At 43.1% G+C, this 12,129-nt stretch overlaps 1 protein-coding gene across 1 annotated transcript; it reads right to left on the bottom strand.

The window, feature by feature from the left end:
* Positions 1 to 7,517: 7,517 nt before the first annotated feature.
* LOC119168014 (uncharacterized) lies at positions 7,518 to 10,941 on the bottom strand. The gene is made up of 4 exons (XM_037419466.2): positions 10,604 to 10,941; positions 8,852 to 8,968; positions 8,339 to 8,422; positions 7,518 to 7,626 (listed from the first exon to the last, which is right to left on the bottom strand). The coding sequence occupies exons 1-4, from the start codon at positions 10,859 to 10,861 to the stop codon at positions 7,525 to 7,527; spliced, it is 561 nt and encodes a 186-aa protein (XP_037275363.2). The 5' UTR covers positions 10,862 to 10,941; the 3' UTR covers positions 7,518 to 7,524.
* Between the last annotated feature and the right edge of the window lie 1,188 nt (positions 10,942 to 12,129).

Below are 12,129 nucleotides of genomic sequence, written 5' to 3'. Positions count from 1 at the left end.
ACGCAATAAACACTGTTTGGTTCTGCGGGTTAGTCCTACCATTGACGAGTATACGCACAGCCGACTTCAAGTAAATAGTTTGCAAACGCCCGCATCCTATTGAAGATAGCTAGCTTGATTCTACGTATAGAGAACGGCGTCGAGTGGCATCGCTGCACAATAGGAGTGCACCACAATATACGCACGGGTGTTTCTGAATTTCACTACTATGGCAATGTGCTTGCCGTATGTGGAAATCAAACACACGTGCTCGAGCTAAACAGTACGTCACATGACCTTCTTATAAGGTATACCCTCGACTGCTGGTTATAGGGAGCGTATCTTCTTTCTTCTTGCCAAATTTACATGTGTAGCCTAATGTTGCAAACTTCGAGCACAGCAAGGGGGATTGGCCGTGATATTTTTATTTTTTTTATTTATTACATACTGCAGACCTTTAGGTACAAGCAGGTGGGCAGTTACATGGGGACATAGTCGAAACAAGAAGTTGCATAAAGATTTTTTAGGGTGAGTGTTTCATACACTCATAGAAAACACAAGGAGCGACATAGCATATTGTTTTATAATAACGCATGTACCAGACAAAAGAGAAAAAACACCACAAATTCATACTTCATATGTTGTGCAATCGAAGTAAAAATAAATACATATTAAATAGAAAACAATCACCACAATTATTTTCACCGTTAAAGCCAAGAAAGTAATGAATACATAAGTATACAATAAGTACAGCACATACAACATGAAAAAGAAATCAAAAAGAAAAGAAAAACGCTGTAATAAAAGATCAAAAACCTGGATTTTCAGGACAATGCTATTTAGAGCGAAGGGGAAGTAGATTCTCTGAGGATGCCCGAGTTGTTCCATTCCAGTCTGAGAGCGTGCGTGGAAAATATGAGAACTTATAAGCGTCTGTCCTGCAGAAATAGGTAGTTAGAGATTTGGCAAGATGATGCCTTGTGGGTCTGGTTGATAACGATCTCAGGTACGGAGATGGGTCAATCACAAGTTTGTGGTTCAGAAGAAGAGAAAGAAGGTCAATTTTTATGTGTTTTCGACGTGTGCTAAGAAGGGAAATGCCATTGGCCTTCATTATTTCAGAAGGAGAGTCGACTCGTGAGAACTTGTTAAAAATGAACCGGACGGCTTTCCTTTGCATTCTTTCCAAGCACTTGGTGTTAGATTGAGTGTATGCGTCCCATACTGCACTCGCGTATTCTAATTTAGGTCTTATTAACAAATAATAGGCCAGTAATTTAACATTGTTTGGGGCATTATGAAGCTTTTGTTTTACAAAGCAAAGTTTTCTGAATGCACAGGAGGAAAAAATATTTATATGTTTATTCCACTATAAGGTAGTTGTTATCGTAACACCTAAGTATTTATAGCTATCGACTTGCCTAAGTGGCGAAGAACCGAGCTGGTAAGTAAGACAGGGATGCTTTTTTACGCGTTATAGGGAGCAGTACGGTTTTATTGGCATTCAAAACCATGCCCCATTTTTCGCACTACTGCAATACGTTATTTAAATTGCTATTTAACTCACCCTGATCATCAAGATGAAAAATTTCTTTGAATAATACGCAGTCGTCTGCAAATAATTGAATTTGAACACCAGGGCTTACTACGCTAACAATATCATTAATATAAACAAAGAAAAGCAGGGGGCCTAGGACACTGCCTTGTGGCACCTCTGAAGTGACTGCGAAACTTCCAGAACGTTCACCTCCAGTTTCAATATATTGCTTCCTGTTAGTCAGGTAAGCAGAAATCCATCTGATGAAGTGTTCAGGGATACCAAGAATTCTAAGCTTTATGGTTAGTTTATTGTGTGGAACCTTGTCAAAAGCTTTGCTAAAATCAAGAAATAATACATCTACTTGGCAATTAGAATCAAGAGATGAAGCGAACGAGTGAACTACTGTTGTTAGTTGGGTTGTCGTTGAATACCCTTTTCGAAAGCCATGCTGATGTTCTGTTAGTGCAGCATTATTTTCTAGAAACTCACGAACACGGTTGGCTATAATATGTTCCAGAAGTTTGCGGCATTGGGATGTTAGTGAAATAGGACGATAATTTTGTATCAGTGTCCTGTCACCTTTCTTGAACACAGAAAAAACCCGGGCTGTTTTCCAGTCAATAGGCAGTTGCGCAGTGATGACTGAGGCATGAAACAAAATTACAAGAAAGTTTGCAAGAAGCTTGGCGTATCGCTTGAGAAATATGTTAGGGATTTCGTCGGGGCCAAAAGAACTCTTAGTTTTCAAGTTAAGGAGCATATTAAATACCCCAGCGTACGATACAAAACTCGTATCTAATTGTTTGGAGAATGTGCCGTCACACGCGCATACACTTGCGCTAGAGAATAGTTGAAAATAGTTGTTGAAGTGTTGAGCAATCTCGCACTTATCTGTCACCGGCTTCCCGTCAACTGATATTTCAGTAACTGGTTTCTTGCTATCTTTTATCTAGTGCCAAACCTTATCAGGCACATTTCTATGAAGTTAGGAAGCGATATTTTGAAATAATCATCTTTTTCTGCGTGAAGTGCAGTAGCGAGGTCATCTTGCATCTGCTTTATTTTGTCATTCTGCACATGTTTCTTTTTATATCTCTTTATCCTGCGTTTAGGTTGAATGATTTTCCGATTCATCCAAGGCGTTTCCTTTTTACCTTTCTTCAGTTTATTAGGGACGAAATTATCCGGGCAATAGTGACACATGTCTTTGAACTTGTTCCAAAGTAATTGAGCATTGCTGCCCTCGAAATCGATCAAACAGTTTCGCAAGTAATCGATAATGCTTGGGTCATTGGCATGAGAAAAGTCCTTAAAAGAACGTGCAGGGACGTGTTTATACTTTTTAAGTGGTTGAAGCGGTAATAATATGCTTACGAGATGGTTATCAGAGAGTCCTGGCTCCACTTCTACAGTGCAATCAGAAAAATCACGACTGATGAACGCCAGGTCTAACACAGAGCTAGATGAAATCTGTACACGAGTTGGTTCATGGACTACGTGCATTACACTATACTTTAACATAATATCGAATATATTGCTAACGTGTTTATTATATGAGCTACTGGCAGCAATGTCTGGCCAATCTACTTCCGGCAGGTTAAAATCACCGAGAAGAACAATTTTCTTATTTTCGTGCATTGACATTTCATTATTCAGCGTCTCTAATACATCCGTTGTGGCGTCTGGAGGTCTATAAAGTGCGTACGACATGAAACTCTGACCTCAGTTAGAGATTTTAACACGCAGGCTTTCGATACCTACTACGTAATCTAATAAAACCGCCTGAACACTATCTTTAACTAAGATAGCCACGCCTCCGCCCCTAGCCTGCCGATCTTTACGAAATACTGTATAAGAAAAGGGGAATATGTCATTGTCACATATCTCCTCATTCAGCCAGGTTTCTGTTAAGACAGCTACATGAGGGTCATACTGTAGCAACAAAAATTCTAAGGATTCTGTTTTGTTTTGCACACTGCGGGCGTTTACATTCAATATTCGGACTTGTTTAGGGCTTTTAAAGACATCATGTCAGTCACAAGTTCATGTCGATGTATTATCGCGCTGACCTTTTACGTGCGTGGACTGTGTGGTTTTTGTTGCTTTAATACGTTTGTTCAGCGTTTCGTCCCAATAAAAGTATTCTTTGTCTATTCTTAGTCGGTCGTGAATAAGCAAGACCTTCTTCCCAAGTTGCTTTTCACTTTTAGCACTTTCCCACTGTAGTTTTCGTTTTCTTATTGTTAATGCGGAGTAGTCATTCTGGACAAATATTGAGCTGCGTTTTAGCTTTTTCACATTAGCGAAGATTTCCTGTTTTTGTTGAAATCTTGGAGGTATATGATCAATGGGCGCTTGCCTTTATGATGTCCAAGTCGATCAATTCGACCAATAGATCTACATTTCACGCCAAGTTTAACTTCGAACACGTTTTTCACAATTTTATCCTTAAGCGACGTTTCGGTTTCATCGGATGATTCGAGTATTCTATGAACCATCAAATTAGATCGTCTGCTTCGGTCCTCCAGATCTGTGTGTTTTTTGGCTTGAAAATTTATGACATGCTCCACTGACTGTAGCACTGCCTGTACTTTGCTTTATCAGCTTGCCCCGAAGGAAGGAAGGGTTCAGGGCTACTTTCAAACACTTCATCGGTAAGTCTTTCTATCATCTTTTTTATGTCCGCTATTTCTCTCTTTAATTCATTTAAGCCACAATGCAAGGCTCGTGGCACACCTGACAAGTGGTTGGTAAGTCGGCGGCGATTCCCAGCAAACCCTGCACTACGAAAAACAGTTTCCTGCTTAGCGTCATGGCATTGCCGGGTCCGCCGTGCCCAATGAAGTGGTAGTCGTGAGGCATCTGTTTTATATCCCCAGCTGTTGATAACGTCACGCCTCGTTGGCCGATATGTGTCGCCAGAAGTTCCGCGCTATCATGCGATGGCGCTAGTTGATTTGATGACGAGACCGAATTGAAAAGCTGGTATGCATCGTTGGCTTGGCGCACCTCGTGGCATACCTGACAAGTCGTTGGTAAACCGGCGGCGATTCCCAGCAAACCCTGCAGTACGAAAAATAGTTTCCTGCTTAGCGTCATGGCATTACCGGGTCCGCCATGCCCAATCAGACGCACTCCTGCCGCGCACGTAGATCGAATGGCCCACATTTGATTGACGCAGAGCTTGTATTCTTTGTTAAGGTGTTTAGATCATAGCACTCAGCAAGCACAAACAGTTTTCTTGGTATTTGAATGCTTTATGTGTGCCTCCTCTTAGATATATATGCTGTTTGTCACTTTGGATTTATACCAACAAGCCCCAGTAAACTACACTTCTAACCTGCACTTTTCGCAAAAATGAAAATGAAGTGAGGGGACATTCCAGAAATACTTCACGTCTATAGTCACTTCGCTTCTAACGCACGTGCAGTGTCCACGTTTCCGCTATCTTGTCTGTCATTGCTGACCCCTCGCTTATTCGAGGGATGAACGCGAGTGAGCTTGCACTCTCGCTCTACTAACTGATGACAGGGCTCCTGCACCTGTTCGACCCCTGAAACACGCCAGCTCTGAAGAGAACACTTTCAGCATGCGCTTGGCTGCTCCAGCTCTCCTGATTGTAGTTGCATTAGTGTGTTACATTGTTCTTTAATTTTCACTCTTCAGGTAAGGCAATGTGAACGCCGCGTGACGATATGGTCGTTTCTGGCCGCGATGCGGTGCTACGGTGTGCTGCAGTGTTGCCCTGACCCGTTCCATTCTTGCCGCTGTATGGTATGGTTGGTGACGATGACAGCCGCATGTCTGCCGAGTGCTTCATTGCACAAACATCTTATAGGTATTAAAATAACGAAGATTATGTGGCTGACTGATTTCACACGTATTTCGGTGCTGCCCCGCAAAAATATGCCAGGGCTTGGAATGTTTCCATCGCATTGTCCCTCCACTCATCAACCCCTTCACCTGCCCTCTGGGAGCGTGCCGCATACCTGTGGCAGGATGAGTGACCGTTCTCTCAGTGCTCTGCCCAACACACCTCGCTGCCCTACACCTCTACTCCTGTTCACTCAATGGAATTCACCATAACAAGCAGCCGCCGTCGAGCGCAGTACCTCTCATATGCGAGACTGCGTTTATATAAAACTAACTTCCATGCCGAGAATGTGCTCTTCAAACTGCCATGTGCCACCGGCGAAAAAAATTTCGCTTGAGTTAATACAAAGATTTCCGGTTCGTACCATTTTTGTTTTTTGTAAATTTTCAACACATCTGCTCTTTAAAATTCTCGCCAAAAATATGTGCTAATACTGTACTCTCAGTCTGAAATATGCACCCGTTGCTCCCGTTCCTTGACCTTGATTGTTCCAGAATACCAAGAGTTAGCATGAACCGAAAAATGATTTTTAAAAAATTGGTTTCACTCTTGAAAAAAATAATAAATGACGCTTTGGTTACGTTTTTCTTCTGGTCAAAAACAGTGTTTTTTTTACGTGTTCAGTTTTCCTTCCGTTCGGGTACACTGGTTTTAGGACGTCATGGTGCCCTTGACGGATGGCTTATGGCTCCCGCGTATGTAATGGAAAGCTGACAAAATTGTCTCCGCGTACGCGCTAGCGAGCATGCTTTGCAAACGAACAAGTTTGACCACACGCTTGCGCAGCTTCTTTTTCTTTTTTTTTTCATTGTAGGCCTGCTTCTTCCTTTGCGCCTGACCTGCGTACATTCTTTGTCTTTTTTTTCAGCCCTGCATAATTTTCCAACGAGCTCAATGTGAAATCCTTGCCCGCCCTTTCCTTTCTTTCGTTTCACTCTTTCTCGCTGCACAGCACAAAACTTGAAGTGATGCATGACATTCCTGAAATCATTCTGCGACAGCCTTTGTGCCGCAGGGGCAAGTTCACAGGAATGGGGACGGGTGAAACGAAGGAAAATAGAAGGCAGAGAGCGGGGTTGGATAAAGTGGCACATAGTTTAACAAAATATTTGGAGGCAACTATAAAATAGGGAAAAAAACACTGCCAGGCGTTGACCCTTCCCAGCTGTCTTTAATTCCCGGGTTGTTTTCGGCTTTGACCAAGTGGTAAGAAAAATAGAATGAAACATGACAGAAAAAACTGCGTAGTCAAGTTGAAGTTGACAGGCTTTCTTGAAGCGTAACTAGGGTGGCAGCTGCGGGCGATAGATAGCTTATTCGCCGTTAAATAATTGAGCACGTGGAACTACCGCTTCTGCATGTGACGTTTACGCATGACCATGAGGAGGCATGCAGCGGACCCTGCGGTTGCGGCATAAGGCTGAAAGGCTCCTGTACGTAATTGATATCACTGGCTTCGGCGTTCTGTTAACAATGAGCAAGTTGGAGATACTTAATTCCTTCTAACATGGGTGGCCTAGAAACGTAGTCCTCGAATCGTGCCAGCGGGAACACTGCCTATTGCGTTCAAAATACTATTGCCTTGAATTAGACAACACTGTTTTTGATATATTTTAGGATGTGCCAGAATGTCCATATAGCTGGTTTTCGAAAGGCTGTCACACTTTGAGCACACGAGAAGGAACGCTGAGTGATGAGGTAGACTCAACAGGCTTCTTAATTGTATTCATAGCAATGTACAGCCATATCTACAGTGTGAAAGTTTTTTTTTAAATTTTGTGTGTTGCATTTTCTTTTTTTTTACTCTTCAGGCTAAGCAGTGTGAATGCTGCGTGGTAATATTGTCATTTATGATTGTGCTGTCGTGCTACAGTATCTTGCAGTGCTGCCCTGAGCCGTTCCACACAACCATTTCTTATGGGCGCGGTGGACAGTATATGCCACACTACATGCCGCCATTAATCACTAGCAGGGCACACTGCGTGATGACCACAGGCATTCCACAGCGATGGCTAACTCCTGACCAGCTGCGCAGGTCTGGAAAGAACGACAGTCTTGCATAACATCTAACGCCACCCATTGTTCGTGTGGATTGCGAATTTTAAAAAGGACATTGATAGCGGATACGTCTTTAACACTTTTTATTTTTTCTCAAGTCTGCAGCACTCGAGCCTTGTGCGACCGCGTCCCAGAGGGTCACAGACGAGCATTGTTTCTGGCCCGATTTCTTAATCTGAAAGAAGAAAAAAAAAACGCCATAAAAATTCGCCTAGTACAAAACTGGCGTTTAATTTGCAGTATCAATGACGGCAATTGACACTGCATTACCATAGCGATCATTACAAAACAGTTTTTAGATCCGCAGTGCCATCTGCCAAGGTGTCTAAATCATCATAGCAAAGCGTGAAATAGGAGTAACTCTTGCTGTGCCAACAAGAACAGTACTGGGAAAGACACGGTGGACGATTATTCCCACCAATGTCAATGTTGGGGACAAAAACTGTTTAACTTGCCCAAAAAACGTGGTGGATACACCTGTAAGTACGGGTCATGAAGACCACCCTATTGAGAAAACTCTGCCACACGTTGCGTTAACCCATGAGCAACCCCAGTGGATGTAAGTGGAAATTCAGAGGCAGAGCACAAGAATTGAAAAAAAGCCAAGAAAACCAGAAGTTGAGAAAAAATGAAACTAGGCGTATTGGCGAGCTTAAATAATATCGCTGGAAATACAAACGACAGTTTTGCATAAGGGTGAACGCTGCCAGAGTCGTTGAGGTGCCCATTAATGACAAATAAGGTTCACGGAACACAGCAAAATCACCCCCACAGTAGCATTTACGGTGTACACTCAGTCGACTCACTGAGATCACTGTTTATGTATATATATGGCAAAATGAAGTCACGTGAGACTTTTTTGTAGATAACTTTCGTTCGTAACTCACATAGCGTAGGCGTCCGCACCAAAACTCCTGCAGCACAGTAAAGTCATGGCGCATGAAGAACCTTGCCTGGCAAATTCCGTTCACCTGAAAAGACAACGTAAAACGGATGGGAAACTGACCGTGAAAACAGCTAATGTTATGACGGGCTGCAATCAGCGGAAACGCTTGTAGTCGGCAAATTAAAGAATGTTAATTGCGCCATCCTCAGCTGCACTGAAGAAGAAGTTACAACCAATCGATTGAAGGGGTCATTGAAACCCCACTGTTAGAAAATGTGAATATGGTAATGGCAAGACATAGTGGAACAAGCCTAGCTGTCTACCGAGCTAATAAATTTCACGCGTTATTTCTAAACAGGCTTAAAACAAACCGAATGCGTCGCAATGAACTTCGGCAAATGTATACAGTACGTCTTGCTAACATTCCGTGGCATGGAAATTTGAATATGCAAAGGTCACCCTTAAAGTAGGACGAAATACGAACTTTTCGCTGTTCATGCAAGACAGCGCTTACCTTGGTACTGATTGGATGACATTCGGAGGCTATGTAGAAGCTGGGCCCCATGCAGTCACTTGGAACTGTGTGGAACTCGAGGCGGACGAGAACCCCTTTAGAAATATCTTCTAGATGCTGAAAAAAAAACACGTTAAAGCAAACTGAAAAAGCAAAAAAAAAAAAAAACAAATGTGGGCTAACGGAGGCACATTTGGCAGCGTATTGCAAAAACATTCATGTAGATTAGATTCGAGAACTTGAATGGATTGCGCAACTTGCGCTATTGATGTCACTGACAGTAAGTGACATCATGTAACCACACGATCTATTTGGCCCTCTGCCACTGTAAAGACAAGGCAAAGCATATCTATAATATTTGATAGAGAGACGATGGGTTTCTTTTTGCACATATCGCTATGTATGCAATACCATTCCAGACTAACAAAAACACACCAACTTGGTGTTTTACATGAATGAGATCAGCTGGGCTTGCGTTTTTCTTTGTTTGCATTTGTGGCGGTGTGCGATAATTTGAAATTCAGCTTCCAATACGTCCTCATCAACACCCTCTATATATAGCTTCAAACTGACAGATCCATACTCACGAGACGAGATGATGAATAACAAAAAAAAACGAACGGCGGAGGTTGGAAGCACAGTGTAGTTGAAAGTTGTTGAGCGAGTGAAAGAACCTGCATACGCTGCTTCCGTACGCCTACCTATGGAAATTGTATAACATGTAAACGTTTAAAATTGTCAGCAACAAGAGCGATCATTCCACTCGATTTCTCAAATTGCAACGCGCAAGCTCAGTAAGTAGTGTCCGTCTAAGAAGAAGCACGGGTGTGACCATTTACAATTTAGAAATGGCTACAGATGCCAGAAAGCCAGCTCCAGAATAATTGGCCTTGAAAGGAAGGTGTTTGGAGCTTTGTTTGGCGACATAAGCAGTGGTAGAAACGTCACAGTGGCCACAATGCTTAAGACCCATGAATTCTGCATGCAGTGCAAGTTCACAGTGAAAACATATGCTCAAAGTTGTGAGTGATGCTGTGATGAAGTGTTGTAGACATTTGGTCACAGGGGGCTTTTTCAGACTCAGCTAAATGTAGAAAACACATGGTCAGCGTGCACTTATTTTCCTTTTACATTCTCGAAAACCCCTATAGTGGGTGTTACATAAGGGAAGGTTGATACGCTGTACAAGTGGCAATGAAATGTAATAATTGTGTGGTACACTTTGCAGAAATACAGCATGGCATGCAACTGTGGGATCCTTATGGGATAGGCCGTTAGATTAAGCTGTTGCACGTGGAATGAAGGCATCAGAAAACGTTTGCCTTCATAGAAATGCCACCTATGTAATTGGAATTCAACGCAATGACCATCAGGTCAGAAATTGAGCACCATAAAAAACTATAAAAGCGCAGCGCATAAACGCCCTTAACTGAGTCTCAAGTGGCAACCTGTGTTCGTCAAACGCAGGCGAGAAAGCATGTGGCCCCAGGTGGTCAAAAGACCTCAATGTGAATGTGGTTTCTGCCCAGTACCCCAATAGAGTTGCAGCCATCCCGCCGAAAGACTGTGGCGCTGAAGCAATGTTACTAGCGTGCTATGGGTAAGCAGAACCAAACATACAACGTTTTCAGAGTTTCAGTGGAGAACTTTGTTACTGTAACTCTACAGAACGCCACTACAATGCCTTTTAAACAGAACCATGGCCAGCTGCATTATCCACCGGACGTTAGAGGCAGGAAATAACGAACTCACCTGGCGACCGACCCGCGTAATGTTGAAGATGGTGTTCAGGCGACTGGCGGGGAACTGGTTGTAGTGTGTCTGCAGAACCGCCTCAGCCAGTACCATGTACAATTCATTATTGCGAAGTTCGCGCTTCGGCACCAGAATGCACTCGCCAGGCGTCTGTTGTTTGCCGTGCTTCGCCACGCAGCCTCGCATCATATCCACTAGCTTGTGACTGCCGATGACTGCGACGCAAAGAATTAGGAGTACAGTGAACCTAAACATGTTTCTCCGGATGTCTCGTTATCGTCAACGAAAACTGAGCTTGTCGACAGTGGTGCAGCGAATTACGGGAAAAGGCAGCTGTCGGTCTCTCTTATATGGCCCTTTTACGGGAGAGAATTGCGCGATAGTTAAGCTGGTAGCGATTTCACGGTTGTTTCGATATAGATTGCAATCACTCAGTGACAGCGTAGGAATTTTTTGTCAAGTTTGAAAGGCATCTGGCTGACACGCCTAGAATGCGCCAACAAGGCAGAAAGGTCAGATCACTGATTCTCATCGTGTGATCATATAGTAAGGCTTGTTCATGTGCGCAAGCGTGTATTAAACCGGACTACTGGGAAGCCCGTGCATGGTTTTCTTTTACATATTTTATGGTAACAAAAGCTTGCTGATCTTCTGGAAGAACTTCCGACTATTTCGTTCGTTCTTGATATGAAAGTTATTTTGGCCGAGCAGCCACTCTCACATCGTCCATGTCAGACCACATCTACTACGTGCAATCGTAGAGTTGACGAGAAAAAAGATACATTGCACATGATGTGTTTGAAGCTGTGCAGACAAGTTCCGTAACGAACAGATATCATAACAAACCAGGCTTGTAAAGCAGAAGACTAGATTAATTTATTGCAATCTCGCGTTCAAAAGAAAGGAATAAATAGCCGCCATAGCGTCCTATCATGCCGAGACAGGAAATTTCTTATCAAAGGTAAGCTTGAAAGCTTGATGGGAAACAATTACCATTCCTATTTCAAGGAGACCGACCGCATACTGCAAACAGTTTCATTTGTAGGTTTTACTAAAAGCTGTAAATTGCAACAATTTGTCTGTCCACAGCACGTGTCTCAGGAATGTCTCACCTTGCGTTGTCAGATAGATGGGATACGCCGCGCCCGAAGGTGCTTTCTCCCAGGGTGTCACGTAACTCATCCACCCATTATCATCCATACATCCGTCCCGGCAAGGCCTCCCCCTCTCCCAGAGTGGTGTGAGAGGGAGGATGTGTTATGTGTTTTGGGCTTGAGTAAGGCACCTTCTGTGCAGGTCGTAAGGTCCAGCCGTTGAAAATGGCAGCATAGAAGCTCTCAAGCTATGTTGCACTGCTTTTTCGTCGGCCATACTTTATACTTTGCTGAATGCACTGGTTTTCATCCAGTCAACATCCGTACTGTGAAAACAAGAAAGGCAATACACAAAACTCTGCTTTGAAAAGAATCATGGACTATCGCTGAACCTAGACTGCTGTCCTCCCACGTAAAGCTTCGTCACTC

Source organism: Rhipicephalus microplus, chromosome 6 (assembly GCF_043290135.1).
Source record: "Rhipicephalus microplus isolate Deutch F79 chromosome 6, USDA_Rmic, whole genome shotgun sequence".
NCBI classification, from domain to species: domain Eukaryota; kingdom Metazoa; phylum Arthropoda; class Arachnida; order Ixodida; family Ixodidae; genus Rhipicephalus; species Rhipicephalus microplus.
Note: the sequence above shows the minus strand (reverse complement) of the source record. Positions and strands in the feature narration are given on the sequence as shown.